General features: G+C 35.6%; 1 protein-coding gene across 2 annotated transcripts in view; it reads right to left on the bottom strand.

Moving 5' to 3' along the window:
* The window catches only part of EPHA6 (EPH receptor A6), an 853,164-nt gene that overhangs the window by 467,289 nt on the left and 360,015 nt on the right, over positions 1-25,860 (bottom strand). For both annotated transcript variants that reach the window (XM_059921344.1, XM_059921343.1), the window contains exon 5: positions 12,196-12,531. In XM_059921344.1, the coding sequence (XP_059777327.1) occupies positions 12,196-12,531 (336 nt within the window). The remainder of the gene's footprint in view (positions 1-12,195; positions 12,532-25,860) is intronic.

Genomic DNA, 25,860 nt, shown 5'->3' on the forward strand with positions numbered 1-25,860 from the left:
AGCACAATGCAGTGAACTTTTAGATAATATTATGGAAACCTGATGCCATACTTCCTAAGAAAACTTTTACAAAGAAAATTAAGCAAAATTTCAGTGAAGAAATGGAATCACGAGGAAAGCAATTAGTTCTTAAAATATGAAAATATAAAAATAAAGAAAGCGATATTTATGCAAAATCCAGTTCAGCAATACCATCTGTTTGCCATTTTTGTGTGTTAAGTTTAGACAATGTATAATCTGAGTTTTTGCTTGGTTGTTTTAAATCCCAAACATATTTATTCTTCTAAGTTATCAAATAATTAAGCAAAAATGATTTTAGCATCTTTTGACCCTAAAATTAGAGTTATGGGTTAATATCCAAAATACATAAACAGCTCACACAAGTCAACATCAAAAAAAAAAAAAAAAAGCCCGATTAAAAAATGGGCAGAAGACCTGAACAGACATTTTTCTAAAGAGTACATGCAGATAGCCAATGGGCAAATGAAAAGATGATCAACATCGCTAATCATCAGGGAAATGAGAATCAAAACCACAATGAGATATCACCTCACACCTGTCAGAATCACTCTCATCAAAAAGAACACAAATAACAAATATTGGCAAGGATGTGGAGAAAAGGGAATCTTTGTACACTGTTGGTGGGAACGTAAATTGATCCAACCACTATGGAGAACAGTATGGAGGTTCCTTAAAAAACTAAAAATAGAACTACCATATGACCCGCAATCCCAATACTGGGCATATACCCTGAGAAAACCATAATTCAAAAAGAGTACCAAAATGTTCATTGCAGCTCTATTTACAATAGCCAGGACATGGAAGCAACCTAAGTGTCCATCAACAGATGAATGGATAAAGAAGATGTGGTGTATATATATATATATACACAATGGAATACTACTCAGTCATAAAAAGAATGAAATTTTGCCATTTGCAACAACATGGATGGACATGGAGGATATTATGGTAAGTGAAATAAGTCAGACAGAGAAAGACAAATACCGTATGATAACACTTATATGTAGAATCTAAAAAATACAACAAACTAATGAATATAACAAAAAGAAACAGACTTACAGATATAGAGAACAAATTAGTAGTTACCAGTTGGGAGAGAGAGGGGGGAAAGAGCAATATAGGGGTATGGGATTAAGAGGTACAAACTATTATGTATAAAATAAGCTACAAGGGTATATTATACAGCCAAATTTTATCATAACTATAAACAGAGCATAACAACTTTTGAAAACTGTGAATCACTATATTGTATAACTGTAACTTATATAACATTGCACATCAACTATACTTTAATAAAAAATAAAATAATAGTTTTCCCTACAAAATCAAGTCCCTGTTGGCCAAATTTACGTCAAACGAAGGGTAACTCTTCCCATACTCTGCTTATGGTACCTCTGATACCTCTGATACCACGACAAGCTACAATGGATTTAAAAGTCACATGAAGGCAAGTATATGACTTCATTCCCTCCTCTGAGAATGTGAGCTACCACAAGGGAGAAAAGAAAAATTTATGGAAGTAGAAAATAAAATTCAAATTAATAAGGGAAATGAAAAGAATTGGGACATTTGTAGAGAACAGCTTAGAGAAAGGTAGTTAGTTCTAGATCATAGTACAATAATGAGGACTTTGGCCTTAAAAGGTCATAAAAACTTTATCTAATTCTTCATGTGTAAAGAAAGTGGATATATCAAGGATGTATCATAAAAAAAGGTCTATCAGAATTAATTGCAATTAGGTTACTTTTTGCATTTCACCTAACATTATGGATTCTTTTTTTTATTGAGAAAATCAGAATAAAAATTACATTATATTAAAATTAAAAAATATTTATTTCTAACAAATAAATAAGTAGAAGTAATCTTAATAGAATGTTCTACTGATGGTCTTCCCATCTACAAAGAATGATGATGCAGAGAAAGAACTTCTAGCTCTTGAAGTGCAATTTATTTTTTGTATTTTCTTCTTAAATAGGCTAATAGGCAGAAGGAAGATTTTAGACAAAATACATGGAAGACTACCCTAAAAGAGTCAGTTAAAATATAGAAGAGAATTGGAGCTCTTTCTTAGAGGTCTTTGAAATGGGATAAAATAACATTTATTTATAATATAAAGTATATTTATCTATATAATGTTACTTTTAACATTTATAAGAACATCTTGCCTGATGACTTGTAGCTGAAGTCTACATTCTCTTGAGATCCTTTAAGGCATATGAAAATGGTCACCTTATAAGTATGAAACTAATATGAACTGGCAGCAGTTAGGTTAATAAAATTCAGATGTTGGAAAACAGGTTTTTTTAGGACATAATTTTCCATGTCAGTTATCTTTAAATTTAAATATATAATTAAGTAGCACTTCAAATAGAGTTTAATTGTTCTGCTCTTAATACAAGTATCTCACATTTTGGATAAAACAGCTAAATAAAAACAGCAGTTGAACATTTTAAATATTCAAAACTGTTCAGCACATGAAATATTTATTTTCATAAAAATAGAATGAGGAACCTATTCTCAATTTCTAGTAATCTAAATGTGCAATTCATATCTACAACTGATCAACATTTATCGTTATAAAAAGTAATTAAAAAATTTAAAAACATAAAATTATGAGATAGGACATAACTATCAAATAAACTTATCAAAGTATAATCTAAGGACTTCCCTGGTGGTGCAGTGGTTAAGAATCTGCCTGCCAATGCAAGGGACATGGGTTTGAGCCCTGGTCCGGGAAGATCCCACATGCCACGGAGCAAATAAGCCCATGTGCTACAACTACTGAGCCTGTGCTCTAGAGCCCGTGAGCCACAACTACTAAAGCCCGTGCGCCTAGAGCTCGTGCTCCACAACAAGAGAAGCCACCGCAATGAGAAGCCTGCGCACCGCAACGAAGAGTAGCCCCCGCTCAACGCAACTAGAGAAAGCCTGCGCGCAGCAACAAAGACCCAAAATAAATAAATAGATAAATAAAAATTAAAAAATATATATATAATCTAAAACTCATAGAAAGTAGTCAATCATTCACTATTTATATAAAAAAGCCTTGAAATAGGAAGTCAAAAACAGAGGACATCAATTCACACAGGCATTATAAAGTAAAAGGTAATCATATCTTATAGATTTAGTGATTCAGCAAAAGAGTAAAATAAGCTTTTTAAAGACAAAACAAAATGGAATTTCTATTCACATATTAGAGATATATTTATCACCCTTGGAATATTATTTATTTGCTTTAATGAGAGATTTCTTAAATATGTAAGCTGGATAACAATTTGAAAGGATGAATACAAATAATTCAATGAGTCATGTCATAATTAATTTGAGGAAAAAACACTTTTATCTCAGGGTACACCTTGGAAGTGACTCAGTACAACAATATAGAGCAGAGGACAAAGGTATCAATAGCTATGAAATTTACCCTTAGGTCTATTAAAATTGCAAAATAATTAGAAGAGCATTAGGCAAATTATGGAACTACCTTTCAATTTTTTTGTTTTTAATCTTTATTACTAAAAGCTTTGCTCACTGTATAACAGAATAAATATGTGGTCAAACAGCTAGTCTCTCTTTCATAAAAACAGAAAAGTGAAATGTCAACATTCACCACCTGCCATATCACTATTTAATCATTTATTACTTTATACATATTTTAAGGATTTTTGTACTAAGTAATACTTCAGGTACTCATTTCTTGAAAATGCATATTGAATCAGATATTATACGTTTAATTAGTCTTTCTTTATTTAGCTAAGCTCTAAAGAATCTTAAAGAATGAAAGACTGTTGACTGCTCTGTAGTAGACACCATGTCTCAAACACTCAAACGTGCATCTATTTTTCACTACATGGCATACAGCACAGTACTTGGCACATCATAGTTACTGACTATAGTTGTTTGCTGACTAACACATAGAGGTAAATGGGAAAAACAATGACATCACTATTTTGTAAAATGTTTTCAGGACCGATTTCAAGAGTGTGTGACTTGCCACAGTTGCATGGCTCCCTGAACCTGTTTAGGGTTTAATGCTCAGCTAATGCCATCTTGAAATTCTTAATTTTATCTTTAACCCATGTTTTGTAAGTGAAGTCTGATGGGACAATGGAGTGTGCATTGGGAGCTTGAAGCCCCAGCTCTAGGCAAGGTCCAGCTTCTGGCCACCACCACCCCCACCCACATTCCTGGGGATGTGTTTTCCCTGTCTTCCCCCCTGCTTTCTGCCAAGCAGTCTTCCAATCCCTGCACTGCCCACGGATTGCTGCCATTCTCCACCTGGGTTAAGTGACTTTGTTAACTTCTGAGGAGGGAGGACCACATTTCTGGGTTGTCCCCTGTCTCTAGTGGGGATCTGGGCATGTGCACAGAGGGGTCTAGGTAGGGCTCTCTAGCACTGGAGAGTGTAGAGGAGTGTGTGTGTGTGTGTGTGTGTGTGTGTGTGTGTGTGTGTGTTGGCTGTCTCTGTTCTGCAGAGGCCACATTTAGTGGGGGCAAGCTTCTCATCCACCCCATGCAGGTAGCCAATAGTTTCTGGGAAGGAGGTTCAAAGACCCTTAGGGTTTTCCCTTCCACTGTGGGTTTGGAAGCTCTGGGAACCTGGAGGTGCCCTCAATCTCCCTACAAGTATCCCTGCGCAGAGGGAGGGCCTCTCGACTGCATCAGTGCCTGAGGACACCCTCTCTTCCTCTTTCCAAACTTTTTGAGTCTGTCTTACATTTGTCTGCTCTGGTCTGCTTGCGATACCCTTGGGTACTGGGGATAGGGAGTGGTGCAGGACTCTAGGAAAAGAACTGTGTGATTTCGATGATTTCACAAATGAGTTAAATGCTCTTATATTTACATTTAAAAGTAGCATTGAGCAATTAAAGAGGAATGGTAAAGTTTATGCTAATAATTTGAAATTTACTTTTTCTTTACTTAGAAGGACATTAAATGCCAATTAAAAAAGCACCATGACAAGTTGAGAGAGAGAAATTGCAGAAGGAAAAAGCTTTATATGTTAGTACCTTTAACAGCCCTTTTTTTCCTGCTTTTTGAACAAAGGATCCTGCAGTTTCATTTTTCACTGGGCACCACAAATTATGTAGCTGGAACTGACTGTTTTAGAATCCAAACCAAATAGAAAAGTGCTGAGGAATACATGGAAGGAAAAAAAAGCTACTTAATCTAAAGATGCTATATGGAATTTCAGTCTGATTAAAAGGTCAGCAATTAGTTTTCAATCTTTACAAACTATTTATTAAGTATTAAGACATTTCACATTTTAAATAATGATTAGAATAATCTATCAACCTTGAAAATCTTTTAGTTTTATTCTCACATTATTAAAAAAAAATCTTTATTAATACTTACTTTGAAGTAAAAGGGACTTTTAGAAAACATCCCCCCAAAATGAAAACCTAGTTTTTAAGAGCAACCACATTTGAATCCAATAATCCAGTTATCCAAATCAGTCAAGCTATGCAGGCAGAGTTTAGTTAATGAAATTAAATTGGCGTCCATTTTCAAAACAAAGAATTGCATTGAAAATGAGCAAACAATGTGCTAGACAGTTCTCAACCATAAAGTAGAACCTCACATCATGACAGTCATAGATTATGCAAAATGTGATCATATGCATTTATCTTCACTGCTAACCAGATTTATTTTTATAGGATTTAAAATATTTTACTAAACAATCTCTATTACTAATTTTTCAGTTTATATGGAGAAATGCCATTAAAATTGTTAATGTGGTAGTGGAGGCATCAAAATAGCAATAAGATCTTATTACTTTATGCTAAAGAAAACACTTTGTCACCTTTCCTGAAAAATGCACAAATGAGAATTTCTCAGAGAAACAGCTGATGACTAAAAGCCAACTGCTTAAAATCAAGTTTAGGATTAAACATATTTTTCTAGCAATGTACAATCACCAAAAAAAGCCCCATGATTGCTATTAAAGGATGGTTTAGTGTTGATTAAAACCTTTTATTAAAAATTCTGTAAGAACAGCACCACAGGACTCAGTGAGCATGAAATTTAGTACATGCTAAAGAATACATGTGCAATAATACTTTCCAGTTACTTTCTAGACAAATTCCTGGTTAAATTTAAGGCTTTGCCCTTTTAATTCCCACTGCCTGGAATAGTCTTTTATATATTCACAGCGTTTTCTCTTCAATTCATGATCTGCTCAAGTGTTATGATATCAAAAGAGGTGTTTTTGGTTTTCCTATGTAAAATGCCCCTTCCCCATCACTTTCAAACCTCTTACTGTGTTTAGTTTTTCTTCATGGGACATATCACTTCCTGACACTAAAATATAATGTCCTGAACGAAGGGACACTATTAACGGTTTGTATTTCTCCTTTATTGCTATATCTCTAGCACATTGAACAGTTTCTGTCAGATAGTAAATATTCAATAAATATTTTTGAATGAATGAAATAATAAATTAATGAATGAAAGATTAACTGAAACCATCTCCAATATCTGTTAATGCAGCTAACAGAGATTTATTAGGTTATAGTCAATGTAGGTTGAGGATATGTTCAGTCAAATAACACAACATACTTGTTCTCAAGAAACTTTCACATTGGTCAGGAAAGCAACTATTAAAAATATGATTATGATCCAATGAGAGAGAACCATGTGTGTTATTGTACACAAGTGACTGGGAGCAGTTCAATTTCTACACTTCTTGACTAAGAGCTGAGCCATTTACCAACTTCAGGAAACTCACTGCTAAGGTCAAGAGCCTTTTCTATACCATTCGTTTACTCAAAAGTTGCATGCCACAAAAAGACACTAAACTCAGGAGTAATTTGATGTTTCCCAGGACTAAACACAAAGTTTACAATCATCCAGACTCTATCATAATTTAATATTTGGCTGGACCATAAAGTTATTTAGTTGTGATTAACTAGACTGACATTTCAATTATCTTCCCTACATAAAATATTCAGTGCACTTTTCAGAAGAAAAACACTTTTCCTAGGAGATAGGAAAATTTTATCCTTCAATATAAAGTGTTTGTGGTTTTTGAATATGTAATTTTCTTATGTTTAAGAAATATGAAAAATACAAATAGTATAGCATCACTCTTAGCTTCAATTATGGTTACTGCTTTTTTCTTTTTTAACTTATGCCACTGGCTTATATTCAGTATATTTTTAGTAAGCATTTAAAACTTTTATACTTTGAATAGACTTGCACAGATTTTAGAAAAAAGAATATCCACTGTCAAGAATTTTAAAAACACAGTGAGGATTATGAGGAATATCCAGACATAAAATAAATTAAAATACAGATAGAAAGATGAATGAATGTTTATAATGTCCCTAATTAACCTACTCTAGCAACGTGCAAAAGGTTGCTATTTGAAATAGACTGTATTTTCAGAATGCAGTGAACTGTAAATCTAATAGACATCTCAAGTTTATAAATATATGGAGACTTTTGTTGATTTAAATCTATTTTCAATGTCAGTTCAATTAATTATTGCTACCTGAGCAAATATATGAAATCTGCAATCAAAATGTAAGCCTCAAGCAAGACCTATACAGAATAGTCACCCATTGGCAGAGACAGGAGTGTTGAATATATATTTTAGGAAGCTGAAGGACTGGACAAACTGCTTCTGACAATAATTGCTTTAAAGACCCTTTAGTAAATATCAGCAGCATTGGTTTGTAACTTAGCATGTCTTTCACTTTGAACATGGTCTCTAAAGGTTTTTGCACATGTCAGGATATCCACAAACACAATTTGTTTCAGGCTGACTATCCATGATTAACATTTTCCTTTCCTGTCTATGACCTGAATAATTCCTTTTACTAAACTACACATCTTAGTTTTTCTATCATGCACTGAGGATTAAAATCAAATGTTTTCTAGGTGTTGCTTTCTTGTTTTGTTCTCTAAATGAACCACCTTTAAAGACCATTTAAATAAACTATCAAAATAAAAGGTTGCAAAAAAGCTTTTAGGGATTGCAGAAGTCAGTTAATTAAGGTTTATTGCAAAGATTTCTAATTATGAGAGTCATAGTCTTAAATCTATAATCTTATTTATCCAACTAGAATCAGGATAATCAAGGAATGTTTTTCCTAACTACAGCTAAGTGGTTCTAAGTGATTTGGAAATTTCTTTTTTTTTTTCTCCCATTTCTGTAATTGTAAGCAGACAGCAAACAATTAAGTCAAGGTTGTTTAATGGGGTTTCCTTAATATTTCTTAAGTATGAGAAAAGACATATACATATAATCAACTACATGAAAGAAAAGGTAATTTGACGCAAACTTCCTCTTTATCCTCACGTTCCACACTGTGCACAGAATAGTAAAAACATAATTAATGCAATTGTCTATATTTTTCGGTCTCTATTATTTTATTTCCTATTTGTACGAGGTTGCCTCATGTACAATATTATTATTCTGCTGATTTTCTTTTTCCCTACCTCTGGCCTTGATGATATATCAGCATCTTCTGCTAAATGGTTGTTCCCCTAACTTGTCTTGGCTATTTTGCAGACACCAACTCATTTCTCCAAATTTTAGGTTAAATCTTCAGTTCCTTCCCCAAATCCTGCTGTACCTCTGCAATATATCAACTTGTTAGGTGTTCTTGGGTCCATTAGTCATCAGGGCCTAATCCCTCAATTGCTCAACCTCTGCTTGGTTCCTTCTACTCAGCATTCTTTCCCTTCTCCTGGCTTCATGTGGCCTCCTCATATTCTACTCATCTCTCAGAACAGAACTTAATTTAATACTGCTTCTTCAGGAAAACCAGCCCTTATCCTCTAGACCTGAATAATACATGCTCTCAGAGCACCCTGAGCTTCTCCTTGGTGAGACTTATCACAGTACTCATTATGTATTTGTCAAATTATTTGTTATCTGCCTCCCCACCAGGGTGTAAAATTCACAAAAGCTTGTTCACCACTGTACATATGTTGAATAAATTAAAGGCTTATTAATAGCTCATATCACTTTTCTATTTTAGTGTGAAAACAATGATATGTAACCTACGGATAATGAGACAAATAATTTACTGTGGTCCCCTCAGTCCAACAAAATTGTAATGTGTTACCCTGTAACTTTGGACAGTGCCTCTTGAGTCACTTCAAAGAGAATTTCCAAAGATATCCAAGAGGAATGATGGGAAATCCCTCCCTCTATCTGCAATAGTAACACTGTTATCTTATTGAGGCTGGCACACAATGACAACAGCTCAAGTCTGGTTTTGGGACACTCCAGTTTCTATAAGCTCCTTTTACCCAACACTAGGATCTGACCCCTTCTGATGTGAAGAGAGTAATGGATACATGCACAGATTGAATTATTTCATAATGTTACCCTTGACTGGAATATCTGCATTTTTAAAGATATGATTTTCTAACAGAATTTCAGACACAAGAAGAGAAGACCTTCTTGGTGCCTCTTAAAATTATGACATGGAGATAAGTGGCTCATACGTGTAAGACTGGTCATAATATTTTATAAAGTATATATGTGGCAATATTTTAGCTCAGTTTAGGACCCTGATGTACTTTTCAAACAAAATTTAAATATATTTTGATTTTTCATTATAATTTATAACTAAAACAAAGTTGAATTAAATGAACAATAATTGTTTCTCAATATTCTTCTCAAAAATAAATTTACTGGGGAGGATTATTTAATAATCCTGTCCCCTACCAGAATGTATAGCCTAATATATGGATATTGTATCTTGTTTCATGCTTTGTATAATTTCTGTCCTTATAACAATACACTTTTAATGAATTCTCTCATTTTCAAAGTGGGAAATAGTTCATATCCTGCCCTTCTGCTAAATTAGAAAAATAGCCTAAATGAACTCTCTTCTAATCCTGAAAGACTGCTATGTGTATAATGTATGAAATTATGTAAACATATTTATATATATATATATTTTATTTAAAGTGATATATTATTTTTATTCCCAAACTTAATTATTTATACCCTGTAGTTAGAACAGTTGTACTGGATTATATTTTTTTTAATCAAGTGGCAGAAAAAAGGCTTAGAAATAATCTGCTAATGCAGAGAGAAACAGAAGACCCTATCTGATTTATGCTGAAGACACATCTGACAAGATTTTGTTGATATTATGGGAGAGAAGAAAAAAAGAAAACAGGAATTACGTTTTGAACAATCATAAAGCAAATTCTATGATGTGGAGCAGTTTGCTAGATGAAGAGGAATATTATATAGTAAATACAAAAATGGTGATTCTACAGTATTATTTGGCTTTGCTTTATTTATTAGATGCATTTCTGAAGATTATCAGCAAAGTGAACTTATATATATTATTTTGAATAAAATAGTCACATTCACTTCAAATATGTTTTTAGTAGAATATTTAAGTTTTCTTCCTGTACACTTTATAGGTTTAGCAGTGTTTATTTCACTTTTTATTTTGCAATAATTATAGATTCACAGATATTTGCCAAAAAAATGTATAGTAAGGTCCCATACACCCTTTACCCAGCCTCCCCCAATGCTAACTACTTGCATAACTATAGTGCAACATCAAAACCAGGAAATTGACATTGGGAAAATCCATAGAGCTCGTGTGTGTGCGCATGCACGCATGTCATGTGTGTAGCTCTTTGCAATTTATCACATATCTAACTTCATGTAACTACCACCATAATCAAAATACATAACTATATTATTACTACAAGGCTCCCTCCTGCTACCCCTTCATAGCCAATTCCTCTCTCCCTAAGCCCTAACCCTTGTCCACCAAGAATCTATTCTCCATCTCTACAATTATGTTATTTCAAGAATGTTATGTAAGTGAATTATACAGTATGTATCCTTTTGAGATTGGTTTTTTTCACTCAGCATAGTGCCCTTGAAGTTTATCCAAGTTGTGTGTATCACTAGTTTGTTCCTTTTTATTGCTGAATAGTATTCCAACATCTTATATATATTTCTACTTTAAATATCACCATAGCTGCCTTAATGCATGATATGGGCCAAATTGCATCCGCTAAAATCCATATGTTGAATTTAGCATGTGACTGGATTTGGAGATAGGTCCTGTAAAGATGAAATTAAGGTAAACTGAGGTCATATGGGTGGGATTTAATCTGTCATGATAGTATCCTTACAAGAAGAGATTATGACAGAGACATGCACATAGGAAAGAACATATGAAGACACAGGGAGAAAAAGGATATCTACAATCCAAGGAGAGAGGATTTAGAATAAAATCAACTCCGCTGATACCTTAATATTGGACTTCTGGTCTCTAGAACAATAAGAAATTAAATTTCTGTTGTTTACACCACCTAGCCTGTGGCATTTGTTATAGCAGACCTAGCAAACAAATATAGTGTAAAAGAATAGTATAAAACATATAAAACAATACTTTCTTCTATAAGACAATCACTTCTGTATCAACATAATTTATGAATGCTTCTCAAAGGGAGTTTTTAAAATCTTTGAAGCTTTTCCTGTATCATGCTTTGTGATAAATTACGTTATGGGGGGAATTAAAGAGAATATATACTTATAAAAATCATAGGCCTATTCGCGCCTAACTACATTGCAGTAAAACCTGGAGTGTTAAAAGGGACCATTTAGCTGAAAGCAATTGGAGTTTTTAAAAAAGACAGTTTAACTATTTTTTACACAAAACTGCACCTAAACAACAGCATTTAGACACATTTCTGGATATTTTTTGCTGTTTCTTTTAGGAGTGGATTATGGTTAGGTTTGCTGGCTGCATTGTTTTTACAATATAGACATGAATTATAATTAGCATAAATTCTTACTATTTGCTTATTTGACATGGAAAAGAGATGGCTGCATAAGTACGGCAACTGAATTTCAATTCATGTAGCAACATTTTATTTATGTCTGATGTTTGTTGATAAGTAATATAGACTTGCTCATTAAGATATGTCAGTATAGGATTATATCAAAAACATAAATGCATAGATATTAAAGAGAAGCTTTATATCTAATTGACCATACTACTAAGAAGTAATATCAAAAATATCTTTCTGCACCTTGGGAAACAATAAGAACAACAACTAGAAAATCACCCCTATAATGTATAGAGTGTACAATTGCACCTCAGTGAATATAGGTCCACCAGGGATATTAAGCATCAAAAGGGAATTATAGATAAATTTTGAGAGAACAACAGTGGAACTTACCATCTTGATTCGTGGTCACTGTAATAGCTGTGAATGGCTTGGGAGAAAAACTCAACTCAGAAACTCCATTCATGGCTTCTATTTCAAAGGTGTAATTCACGTGAGGCACAAAGTCAAGTACTATCACGGAATTGTTGATCAGGCCAGTATGTCTTGGGATGAAGCGGAGTCCTCCACCACAGTCCTCACACTGGCTGGTGTCTAAGCCACATTTCTTACAGATTACACTGTATGTGAGATCTTTTCTCCCTCCTGTGTCACTTGGTGGGCTCCATTCCAAAATAAGGGCCGTTTCATTGATGTTAAAAACCACATTCCTAGGAGCTGAAGGTGGCCCTAGAGAAAGCAATTAAAAAACAAATGTACATGTATAGGACAATGAATTATGGTGCTAACTTGAAAACGTCATCACTAAACACTTGCTGGTCTTTTATATTAGTTTGAGCTCTTTCTTCTGATGGAAACCATAAAGAAATATGGTTAAAAATATCTGAGTTAGTCTAGTAAGAGTGGAGTCCTAGGGGTGAAGATGGTCTATATCTTAACTTTTGGCATATGAATTTCAATATTTAATATAAAAAGCCACAGATCTCCAAAAGATACAGTAATTATACTTTTTAAATTTGTTGACTGAAAATATATAACAAAACATTATTTTAAATTATGTGATGGTTTTAAATACATCTTAATAATTACATCATCATTTTAAAATTTTGAAAAAATAGTAACATGCATATATAAAACATGCTGTGTTCAGCCTTTCAGTCCTCAAACTATGCTTGATGTATAACTAAAACTCCCATTCATTTTTCTGGACAATCTCTCTAAGAATCTTTTTCTCACAGGCTGAGACTAAATGGCCATAAACTCAGGGTGGACAGACAGTTTGGAAGAAGGGGAAGAGGAAGGGAAACTGGAGGCAGCATAAAGGCTTTTACTAGGTCCTGCCAATTTCATGGGACAAAAGCATTATATGGAAGGGATAAAAGGGGGTATAACGTAAGAAATGGTACCTAGAATTTTATTTAGATTAACTTTACTAAACATAAGTAAGTAAGTACCTAGACTTTTATTTAGATTAACTTTACTAAACATAAGTAAGTGTGTCCTTAGAAGCTTATAAAGAGACCCACAGAATCCTCTTATTTGTCATCAAGAGTGCACAAACCATGTTTCTTATGGATGGTGGATGAGCATCTGCTCTCTTTTTTCTCATTATTTTTCCATAAGGATCACACTGCATAGAGTATTTATATCCTTTAACTATTCCAGCCTTTTCTTAAAATTGTGTCAATAATCTTTTACACTTATCCGAGTCCTTCAAACCTCAGTTTTATATCATTCACTGAACAAATATTAACTGAAGGTCTACTAGGTGCCTGGCACTGTGCTATGTGCTATGTTGTGAAATACCACAGAATCCTTTCTGTAAGAGACTGTGCTTATGACAGATATTTTGAAAAATAATTTACTGCATAAATAACTAATTAACATTCCTGCCATATTTTAAAAAGCTTAGTTTTAAGAAATCTAAACAGTTCTTTAAGTTTCTGCTATCAAGAAAATTTGCTTAGAAGGAGGGAAAGAATTCTCTGTGACATTCTCTCCACAGAAAGAAATTCAATTTTTGATATAAGCTTCTTTTGGATTTCAAGATATGGTCATTCATTCATTAAATATATATATTTTTAGTGACTATTATGTGTGCCAGATATTCTGCTAGATCTTGGGCTTACAGCATGAATGTGATAAAGGTTATTTCTGCTTTCTTGTTATTAACATTTTAGCTGAATGGCTAGATAAAGACAAATACACACACACAAACAGAAGAATAAAATTCAAATTATAGTAAGTGCAGTTACAGAAATCAAAAGGAAAGGAGCTGAAATAACCTGAGAAACATTCTGAGAAGGCCTCATATAGGTGATGTGGAAGATGTTCAGAGGGGTGGGAAGAATATTAGAGGTAGAAGATGTGTGGCTCTTTAGTCAAAAAAGATTTAAAAATAGTCACGGAACTGTCAGAAGATCACTGTGGCTAGAATGCAGAAGGAGGAAGCAAGAAGTGAGTTTTAAGGAACAGGAAGGGGTCGGATAATGCCAGACTGCTGGCTCATTGGAATGAGTCTGAATATGTTTCTATACTTAACAGGAAGAAACTAACAGATTCTATCTACATGTGTTTCAAAAACAGCTTTCTGGCTGCAGTGTGGGGAATGGTCTAAATGAGTACAGAGGACTCAGTAGCAAGATCTGTTATATACTGTTAGAGTAACATAACATCACTCCTAAATCTATATGACTGTGTATTGGCTTTGAGATATTAAGAAGTATTATATTTTCCTTTTTCATTTTGCTGGATCCTGATATCAGCAACCTAATGGGTAGGACTCAGACACCTATATGTATACCACCTAAAGCTAGACCTAGAAAAGGGGCAGTTAGTTTTTCTAAAAGGTTTCTCCATACCTTGCTTTATGTCATTTCATGTTCCAGAGAGTTATAGAAATGTCTACCTTCAGAAAGGAAAATATGGAAGGGATTATAAACTAGAGCACAGGGATAGGCATAGTTCTTTACCTCCAACCTAGACTCATGGCTAGGAGATAAAGATTCATTATCATTATCATAATAATGTCTTCCTACAGAATGACATAATCATATTGTTGCTCTTCTCTCTTATTTATAATGGAAAAACATGAATTATTATTCACTTACATTTCCAAGAACAGGAAGAATGTTATCAATTATGTTATGGGTGTCTGCAAGTATATGACTGTCCGCCTAGAGATACTTAAATAAAAACGGCAGACACCCTTCTTCCTCAAGGGCTCTCATACCAATTTGCATGACAATTAAATAGGTTTTTAATTGCTGTTAAATTATGCCAGCTAAACTGTGATTTCATGCAAATATTAAGCTGTAATGACATGCATGAATCAATTACTAAGATTTAGAACTTAGAACAAAGAGAGACAATTAATTCTAATCCTCAGATTCAACTAAATTATGTGTCACTGGGCTTTTATGAATGTGGCCTGACTGCTTTGTTATCATTTATAAATTATACAAAGATTATGTGACACACAGGGAAAAAAAATCTTGGCAGCAATAACTCTTTTGGAGACATCTGTACTGAAAACTCTCAGGGATTTTCTTATGTTGATTTCTTTTCCTTAAAGGAAACAAGTAATTCACATAGAAAAAAGCTATCTCCACACTACACCCTCCAAACCAACCTCATAAGAAAAGGACAGTTATCCTAATTTGCAGCTAGCTGTTTTTCTAGCCCATCATGTAACAAACTTAAATAAAAATTACAATTTTATTTCTATTAAAAAAACACACTTTCAATCTTCTTTTTTTTTTTTTGGCTTCAATTTGGATTTCCCCTTTACACATTTAAAGAATAAAGAAATAGTGCTCTAATAGTAAACTTCTGAGAAGCTTGTGGCAGTGCGGTCCTGTCCCTCCCCAGAAGAGCATCTGGCCCTGCAGCCCCCATCTTCCTCTCAGAGTAGCAGAGGCCAGGTGAGCTACAATTTTTTAAATTTAATTTAAGTTTTTTCTTTATGTAAAATGTTTTAAACAGAACTATATTTCCCAAAATACATCCTGCATAATATCTCTAGTCCCATGAGACATCACAAAAAAAATGAGTTCAGCGCTCAAATTAAGATTCCTCTGGCAGGTTGACGCTGAAACAAAACAAACACAATTTGCTTCACTTTGTTTAATCCAACATTTCCCAAACGTTTATTCATGGAATCTTATTTTCTAAGAAGCATATGAAGGAGTACTAGCATTCTGCAGAACACCCTTTAAATAAAGGTTGACACTGAAGGAGAGCAAACTTAGGGGTCACATTTCAGTTACTACATACTTTGCTGTAGATTTCATATTTTATGCTTATAATTACAGAAATATATTAACTCATTAATAAACAGGGGTATTTTTCATATTAACTGAAGAGTGACTATTCATTCACCCATTAACTCTATAACTAATTGTGGCTTACAGATGCATTTTTTAACCTTAAGAACAATGAAAATTTGATCCAAATAACTGAAAATCATTAAAGGCTATTGCCTATTAAATTTTATTAAACTATATTTTCCAGTTCTTAACTTACTACCTGGTAATAATTTAAATGTGTTTGTTGGGGACTTCCCTGGTGGTCGTGTGGCTAAGACTCCACGCTCCCAATGCAGTGGGCCCGGGTTCAATCCCTGGTCAGGGAACTAGATCCCACATGCCGCAACTAAGATTCAGCACAGCCAAATAAATAAATAAATAAATATTTTTAAAAAATGTGTTTGTTAATTTAATGACTACCAAGACTTTACAGTACAGTTTCCTAATAAAGAGCATATTATTTACATCTGAGTTTACGAATGAGAGAAAAATAGTTCTACGTTTACCTATGCCAAAGAGAACATCAGAATATATATATATATATATATATGTATATATATATAGAATCATCTATACATGTTTAGGCAAATGTTTTGCAAAGGAGTAAATTATATGAATAAATGAAAAAGTACATCTCCAGACTTTAATAATGTACTAAAAATATCAGTTGTCAGATCTGCATATAGACATAATTTAAAACTCTAAAAGTCATTTCATTCTTTGCAATATCACTATCAATTTTAACTTTATCTATAGTTATGTTATTAATCTAATATCCTTACTATATAATCTTTGAAAAAGGTATTCAATAGGAGCCCTATAAACAAAATTTTGTATTCATATCTAAACCACTATGTGCTCTATCAATGTTTTGTTCATAAAATGTTTGTATATTTGGAAATGGATGATGAATAATCATAAAACTGGGGCTTCAAGCTCACCACAGGGAAGGAACTAAATCAACTTATTCAGATAAAGAAATGAGGCCCAGGAAAGTTTTGTAATTATGTCAAGGTCATGAAATGTATTAGTGGTAGGATGATACCTAGGTCTTTTTATGTTTAGATTTTTTTTTCTATCACATTTTCTGTCACAATGTATTCATCCTATAAATAGAAAAATGTTTTATAGTGCTTTGCTTAGAGAGTACTGTCAAATGCAAATTTTCAAAACACACAAATTAGAGAGCAATTTATTGCCTTCCTACAACAGATTTCTTTTAATAATGTTACCTTAAAGCATTTAAAAACATTTACGGAAGAGTAACTGAAAATTAAATCTTCAAGATAAATACTGCTCAAGATACAGAAACATGTGCACTTCAAATCCTTTGAATTCTACATATTCTCATTTTTTCAATATTATTGTAGTTACTTCAGTAACTAAATTGATGTCTAAAATTAAGACTTGTCCATTAGTGTTTTCATAATACCGTGAATGAAGACTTAGATAATTCTTGCTACATTTTCCCTTATTTCTAAGACTCATAGTTAAAGGAAACAAAAATAAAAAAAGAAATCTAATATACTAAATACCATTCACTTCCAGAATAAAATCTAAATCTCTCAACCTCGTCTACATTTGTCTTTATAACTAGGCCCATCCCTTAGCCTCTTTCTCCCTTTTGCTGCATCTCAATGCCTTTGCACATACTGTTCCCTTACTTTTTTTGGCTCTGTTGAAAATTCCTACTCATCCTTCATGTTCTGATTTAGGTGTTTACCCCCTTTGTGACACCTTCGCATTGTCCTCAGGCAGAGCTGACTACTTTTATACATTGTAGGCATGTATTCAAAAATATATAACCTGGGAGGAGAGAAGATGGCGGAAGAGTAAGACGCGGAGATCACCTTCCTTCCCACAGATACAGTAGAAATACATCTACATGTGGAACTGCTCCTACAGAACACCCACTGAACGCTGGCAGAAAACGTCAGACCTCCCAAAAGGCAAGAAACTCCCCCCGTACTTGGGTAGGGCAAAAGAAAAAAGAAATAACAGAGACAAAAGAATAGGGACGGCACCTGCACCAGTGGGAGGGAGCTGTGAAGGAGGAAAGATTTCCACGCACTAGGAAGCCCCTTCACGGGCAGAGACTGCGGGTGGCAGAGGGGGGAAGCTTCAGAGCCACGGAGGAGAGCGCAGCCACAGGGGTGCGGAGGGCAAAGCAGAGAGATTCCCGCACGGAGGATTAGTGCCGACCAGCACTCACCAGCGCGAGAGGCTTGTCTGCTCATCCGCCGGGGTGGGCGGGGCTGGGAGCTGAGGCTCGGGCTTCCGTCAGATCGCAGGGAGAGGAATGGGCTGGCGGCGTGAACACAGCCTGAAGGGGTTAGGGCACCACAGCTGGCTGGGAGGGAGACCGGGAAAAAGCCTGCAGCTGCCGAAGAGGCAAGAGACTTTTTCTTGCCTCTTTGTTTCGCGGCGCGCAAGGAGAGGGGACTCAGAGCGCCGCCTAAACGAACTCCAGAGACTGGCGTGAGCCGCGGCTATCAGCGCGGACCCCAGAGACGGGCGTGAGACGCTGGGGCTGCTGCTGCCGCCTCCAGAAATCCTGTGTGCGAGCACAGGTCACTCTCCACACCGCCCCTCCTGGGAGCCTGTGCCGCCCGCCACTGCCAGGGTCCCGTGATCCAGGGACAACTTCCCCGGGAGAACGCATGGCGCGCCTCAGGCTGGTGCAACGTCACGCAGCCTCTGCCGCCGCAGGCTCGCCCCGCCTCCTCTGCACCCCTCCCTCCCCGCGGCCTGGGTGAGCCAGAGCCCCCGAAGCAGCTGCTCCTTTAACCCCGTCCTGTCTGGGCGGGGAACAGACACGCTCAGGCGACCTACACGCAGAGGCGGGTCCAAATCCAAAGCTGATCCCCAGGAGCTGTGCGAACAGAGACGAGGAGGGGAAATCTCTCCCAGCAGCCTCAGAAGCAGCGGATTAAAGCTCCACAAACAACTTGATGTGCCTGCATCTGTTGAATACCTGAATAGACAACGAATCATCCCAAATTCAGGAGGTGGACTTTGGGAGCAGGATATATTAATTTTTCCCCTTTTCCTTTTTTTGTGAGTGTACATGTATATGCTTCTGGGTGAGATTTTGTCTGTATAGCTTTGCTTTATAATAGCTTTATTTTACTTCACTATATTATAGCCTCTTTCTTTCTTTCTTTCTATTTTTTCTCCCTTTTACTCTGAGCCGTGTGGACGAAAGGCTCTTTGTGCTCCAGCCAGGCCTCAGGGCCATACCTCTGAGGTGGGAGAGCCAACTTCAGGACACTGGTCCACAAGAGACCTCCCAGCTCCACGTAATACCAAACGGCAAAAATCTCTCAGAGATCTCCATCTCAACATCAAGACCCAGCATCACTCAATGACCAGCAAGCTACAGTGCTGAACACCCTATGCCAAACAACTAGCAAGACAGGAACACAGCTCCATCCATTAGCAGAGAGGCTGCCTAAAATCATAATAAGGCCACAGATACCCCAAAATACACCACCAGACGTGGACGTGCCCACCAGAAAGACAAGATCCAGCCTCATCCACCAGAACTCAGGCACTAGTTCCCTCCACCAGGAAGCCTACACAACCCACTGAACCAACCTTAGGCACTGGGGACAGATACCAAAAACAACGGGAACTACGAACCTACAGCCTGTGAAAAGGAGACCCCAAACACGGTAAGATAAGCAAAATGAGATGACAGAAAAACACACAGCAGATGAAGGAGCAGGGTCAAAACACACCAGATCTAACAAATGAAGAGGAAATAGGTAGTCTACCTGGAAAAGAATTCAGAATAATGATAGTAAGGATGATCCAAAATCTGGGAAATAGAATAGACAAAATGCAAGAAACATTTAACAAGGACGTAGAAGAACTAAAGAGGAACCAAGCAATGATGAAAAACACAATAAATGAAATTAAAAATACTCTAGATGGGATCAATAGCAGAATAACTGAGGCAGAAGAAAGGATAAGTGACCTGGAAGATAAAATGGTGGAAATAACTACTGCAGAGCAGGATAAAGAAAAAAGAATGAAAAGAACTTAGGACAGACTCAGAGACCTCTGGGACAACATTAAACACACCAACATTCGAATTATAGGGGTCCCAGAAGAAGAAGAGAAAAAGAAAGGGACTGAGAAAATATTTGAAGAGATTATAGTTGAAAACTTCCCTAATATGGGAAAGGAAATAGTTAACCAAGTCCTGGAAGCACAGAGAGTCCCATACAGGATAAACCCAAGGAGAAACACGCCAAGACACATATTAATCAAACTGTCAGAAATTAAATATAAGGAAAACATATTAAAAAAAGCAAGGGAAAAACAACAAATAACACACAAGGGAATCCCCATAAGGTTAACATCTGATCTTTCAGCAGAAACTCTGCAAGTCAGAAGGGAGTGGCAGGATATACTTAAAGTGATGAAGGAGAAAAACCTACAACCAAGATTACTCTACCCAGCAAGGATCTCATTCAGATGGCATGGAGAAATTAAAACCTTTACAGACAAGCAAAAGCTGAGAGAGTTCAGCACCACCAAACCAGCTTTACAACAAATGCTAAAGGAACTTCTCTAGGCAAGAAACACAAGAGAAGGAAAACACCTACAATAACAAACCCAAAACATTTAAGAAAATGGGAATAGGAACATACATATCGATAATTACCTTGAATGTAAATGGATTAAATGCTCCCACCAAAAGACACAGGCTGGTTGAATGGATACAAAAACAAGACCCATATGTATGCTGTCTACAAGAGACCCACTTCAGACCTAGAGACACATACAGACTGAAAGTGAGGGGATGGAAAAAGATATTCCATGCAAATGGAAATCAAAAGAAAGCTGGAGTAGCAATTCTCATATCAGACAAAATAGACTTTAAAATAAAGACTATTACAAGAGACAAAGAAGGACACTATATAATGATCAAGGGATCGATCCAAGAGGAAGGTATAACAATTGTAAATATTTATGCACCCAACATAGTAGCACCTCAATACATAAGGCAAATACTAACAGCCATAAAAGAGGAAATCGACAGCAACACAATCATAGTAGGGGACTTTAACACCCCACTTTCACCAATGGACAGATCATCCAAAATGAAAATAAATAAGGAAACACAAGCTTTAAATGATACATTAAACAAGATGGACTTAATTGATATTTATAGGACATTCCACCCAAAAACAACAGAATACACATTTTTCTCAAGTGCGCATGGAACATTCTCCAGGATAGATCATATCTTGGGTCACAAATCAAGCCTTGGTAAATTTAAGAAAATTGAAATCGTATCAAGTATCTTTTCTGACCACAACGCTATGAGACTAGATATCAATTACAGGAAAAGATGTGTAAAAAATACAAACACATGGAGGCTACACAATACACTACTTAATAACGAAGTGATCACTGAAGAAATCAAAGGGGAAATCAAAAAATACCTAGAAACAAATGACAATGGAGATACGATGACCCAAAACCTATGGGATGCAGCAAAAGCAGTGCTAAGAGGGAAGTTTATAGCAATACAAGCCTACCTCAAGAAACAGGAAACATCTCGAATAAACAACCTAACTTTGCACCTAAAGCAATTAGAAAAAGAAGAACAAAAAAACCCCAAAGCCAGCAGAAGGAAAGAAATCATAAAGATTAGGTCAGAAATAAATGAAAAAGAAATGAAGGAAACAATAGCAAAAATCAATGAAACTAAAAGCTGGTTCTTTGAAAAGATAAACAAAATTGATAAACCATTAGCCAGACTCATCAAGAGAAAAAGGGAGAAGACTCAAATCAATAGAATTAGAAATGAAAAAGGAGAAGTAACCACTGACACTGCAGAAATACAAACGATCATGAGAGATTACTACAAGCAACTCTATGCCAATAAAATGGACAACCTGGAAGAAATGGACAGATTCTTAGAAATGCACAAACTGCCGAGACTGAACCAGGAAGAAATAGAAAATATGAACAGACCAATCACAAGCACTGAAATTGAAACTGTGATTAAAAACCTTCCAACAAACAAAAGCCCAGGACCAGATAGCTTCACAGGCGAATTCTATCAAACATTTAGAGAAGAGCTAACACCTATCCTTCTCAAACTCTTCCAAAATATTGCAGAGGGAGGAACACTCCCAAACTCATTCTACGAGGCCACCATCACCCTGATACCAAAACCAGACAAAGATGTCACAAAGAAAGAAAACTACAGGCCAATATCACTGATGAACATAGATGCAAAAATCCTCAACAAAATACTAGCAAACAGAATCCAACAGCACATTAAAAGGATCATACACCATGATCAAGTGGGGTTTATCCCAGGAATGCAAGGATTCTTCAACATACGCAAATCAATCAATGTGATACACCATATTAACAAATTGAAGGAGAAAAACCATATGATCATCTCAATAGATGCAGAGAAAGCTTTTGACAAAATTCAACACCCATTTATGATAAAAGCTCTGCAGAAAGTAGGCATAGAGGGAACTTTCCTCAACATAATAAAGGCCATATATGACAAACCCACAGCCAACATTGTCCTCAATGGTGAAAAACTGAAACCATTTCCACTAAGATCAGGAACAAGACAAGGTTGCCCACTCTCACCACTATTATTCAACATAGTTTTGGAAGTGTTAGCCACAGCAATCAGAGAAGACAAAGAAATAAAAGGAATCCAAATCGGAAAAGAAGAAGTAAAGCTGTCACTATTTGCAGATGACATGATACTATACATAGAGAATCCTAAAGATGCTACCAGAAAACTCCTAGAGCTAATCAATGAATTTGGTAAAGTAGCAGGATACAAAATTAACACACAGAAATCTCTTGCATTTCTATACACTAATGATGAAAAATCTGAAAATGAAATTAAGAAAACACTCCCGTTTACCATTGCAACAAAAAGAATAAAATATCTAGGAATAAACCTACCTAAGGAGACAAAAGACCTGTATGCAGAAAATTATAAGACACTGATGAAAGAAATTAAAGATGATACAAATAGATGGAGAGATATACCATGTTCCTGGATTGGAAGAATCAACATTGTGAAAATGACTCTACTACCCAAAGCAATCTACAGATTCAATGCAATCCCTATCAAACTACCACTGGCATTTTTCACAGAACTCGAACAAAAAATTTCACAATTTGTATGGAAACACAAAAGACCCCGAATAGCCAAAGCAATCTTGAGAACGAAAAATGGAGCTGGGGGAATCAGGCTCCCTGACTTCAGACTATATTACAAAGCTTCAGTAATCAAGACAGTTTGGTACTGGCACAAAAACAGAAATATAGATCAATGGAACAGGATAGAAAGCCCAGAGATAAACCCACACACATATGGTCACCTTATCTTTGATAAAGGAGGCAAGCATATACAGTGGAGAAAAGACAGCCTCTTCAATAAGTGGTGCTGGGAAAATTGGACAGGTACATGTAAAAGTATGAAATTAGAACACTCCCTGACACCATGCACAAAAATAAACTCCAAATGGATTAAAGACCTAAGTGTAAGGCCAGACACTATCAAACTCTTAGAGGAAAACATAGGCAGAACACTCTATGACATACATCACAGCAAGATTCTTTTTGACCCAGCTCCCAGAGAAATGGAAATAAGAACACAAATAAACAAATGGGACCTAATGAAACTTAAAAGCTTTTGCACAGCAAAGGAAACCATAAACAAGACCAAAAGACAATCCTCAGAATAGGAGAAAATATTTGCAAATGAAGCAACTGACAAAGGATTAATCTCCAAGATTTACAAGCAGCTCATGCAGCTCAATAACAAAAAAACGAACAACCCCATCCAAAAATGGGCAGAAGACATAAATAGACATTTCTCCAAAGAAGATATACAGATGGCCTACAGACACATGAAAGAATGCTCAACATCATTAATCATTAGAGAAATGCAAGTCAAAACTACAATGAGATATCATCTCACACCGGTCAGAATGGCCATCATCAAAAAATCTAGAAACAATAAATGCTGGAGAGGGTGTGGAGGAAAGGGAACACTCTTGCACTGTTGGTGGGAATGTAAATTGATACAGCCACTATGGAGAACAGTATGGAGGTTCCTTAAAAAACTACAAATAGAACTACCATACGACCCAGCAATCCCACTACTGGGCATATACCCTGAGAAAACCATAGGTCAAAAAGAGTCATGTACCAAAATGTTCATTGCAGCTCTATTTACAATAGCCAGGACATGGAAGCAACCTAAATGTCCATCGACAGATGAATGGATAAAGAAGATGTGGCACATATATACAATGGAATATTACTCAGCCATAAAATGAAATGAAATGGAGGTATTTGTAATGAGGTGGATGGAGTTAGAGTCTGTCATACAGAGTGAAGTAAGTCAGAAAGAGAAAAACAAATACAGTATGCTAACACATATATACGGAATCTAAGGAAAAAAAAAAAAAAGGCCATGAAGAACCTAGTGGCAAGACGGGAATAAAGACACAGACCTACTAGAGAATGGACTTGAGGATATGGGGAGGGGGTGGGGTGAGATGTGACAGGGTAAGAGAGTGTCATGGACATATATACACTACCAAATGTAAAATAGATAGCTAGTGGGAAGCAGCCGCATAGCACAGGGAGATCAGCTCTGTGCTTTGTGACCACCTAGAGGGGTGGGATGGGGAGGGTGGGAGGGAGGGAGATGCAAGAGGGAAGAGAAATGGGAACATATTGTATATGTATAACTGATTCACTTTGTTATAAAGCAGAAGCTAACACACCATTGTAAGGCAATTATACTTCAATAAAGATGTTTAAAAAAAATATATCTATATATATAACCAAAATTTTTTAGCACTTTTTTGTTCTGAGTGTACTTAATATTTCACATGATTTATTTCATTCAGTTATCACAATAAACCTGTAAGGTAGTTAATTATATCCCCGTTTTGTAGAAAAGGTGACTGTTGCTTACCAAATGTACATATTGCACTGAAATATATGTACTCTTGTATACAGGTCTATTCTGGTCTAGCTTGATCCAAGCATGTGCTTTAACTAAGATGAATAGAATGCATAGTTTTGTGCAACCCTACAAGAATTATTTTTCACACAGTGCAAATTTTGAAAAATATTGGAGAGCAGAGAGTTCAAGGTTATAATCTTTGCAAGAATCCAGTGTTATTGATTCAAGATAGAACCATGTGACTTGAAAATCATGTAAGAAGTGGAAGGGGATGTTTATATTATGAAAACTGGTATTAACTAATAAAAACCCATAGCAAAGTGGACAGCCACCCATATTCTCATTGGGAAGGAATAAAAGCTTCTCAAAATACAGTTCCATAGACACTCAAAACTTGAAAACTAAGCATTTGTGACTCCAAATTTCTATGCCATAGAGCATGGACATAATTTTACCTTGGAAAAATTCATAAAAACAGTTATCAACTATTTTCATCGATGCAGAAAAAATCTTCAATATAAACCCATAGAATAACTAATTCTAAAAACTACAGAAATATGCTATAATTGTGTAGGTCAAGAGTTAAACGGCAAAACCACATTCATAATAAAAGCACACTAAAACACAAGTGAAATCATGAGCAGCCTGAGCTTGGGTGTTTTGAGTAAAAAATCATCCAGTTTCGCTAAATATCACGAAGAAAAAAATCTTGTACACCTACATACAGCCCTTTCTGTGTCTGAGTCAGTTATTTTTAATTAGATACTCATT

Source organism: Balaenoptera ricei, chromosome 4, assembly GCF_028023285.1.
Source record: "Balaenoptera ricei isolate mBalRic1 chromosome 4, mBalRic1.hap2, whole genome shotgun sequence".
Classification (NCBI taxonomy): Eukaryota; Metazoa; Chordata; class Mammalia; order Artiodactyla; family Balaenopteridae; genus Balaenoptera; species Balaenoptera ricei.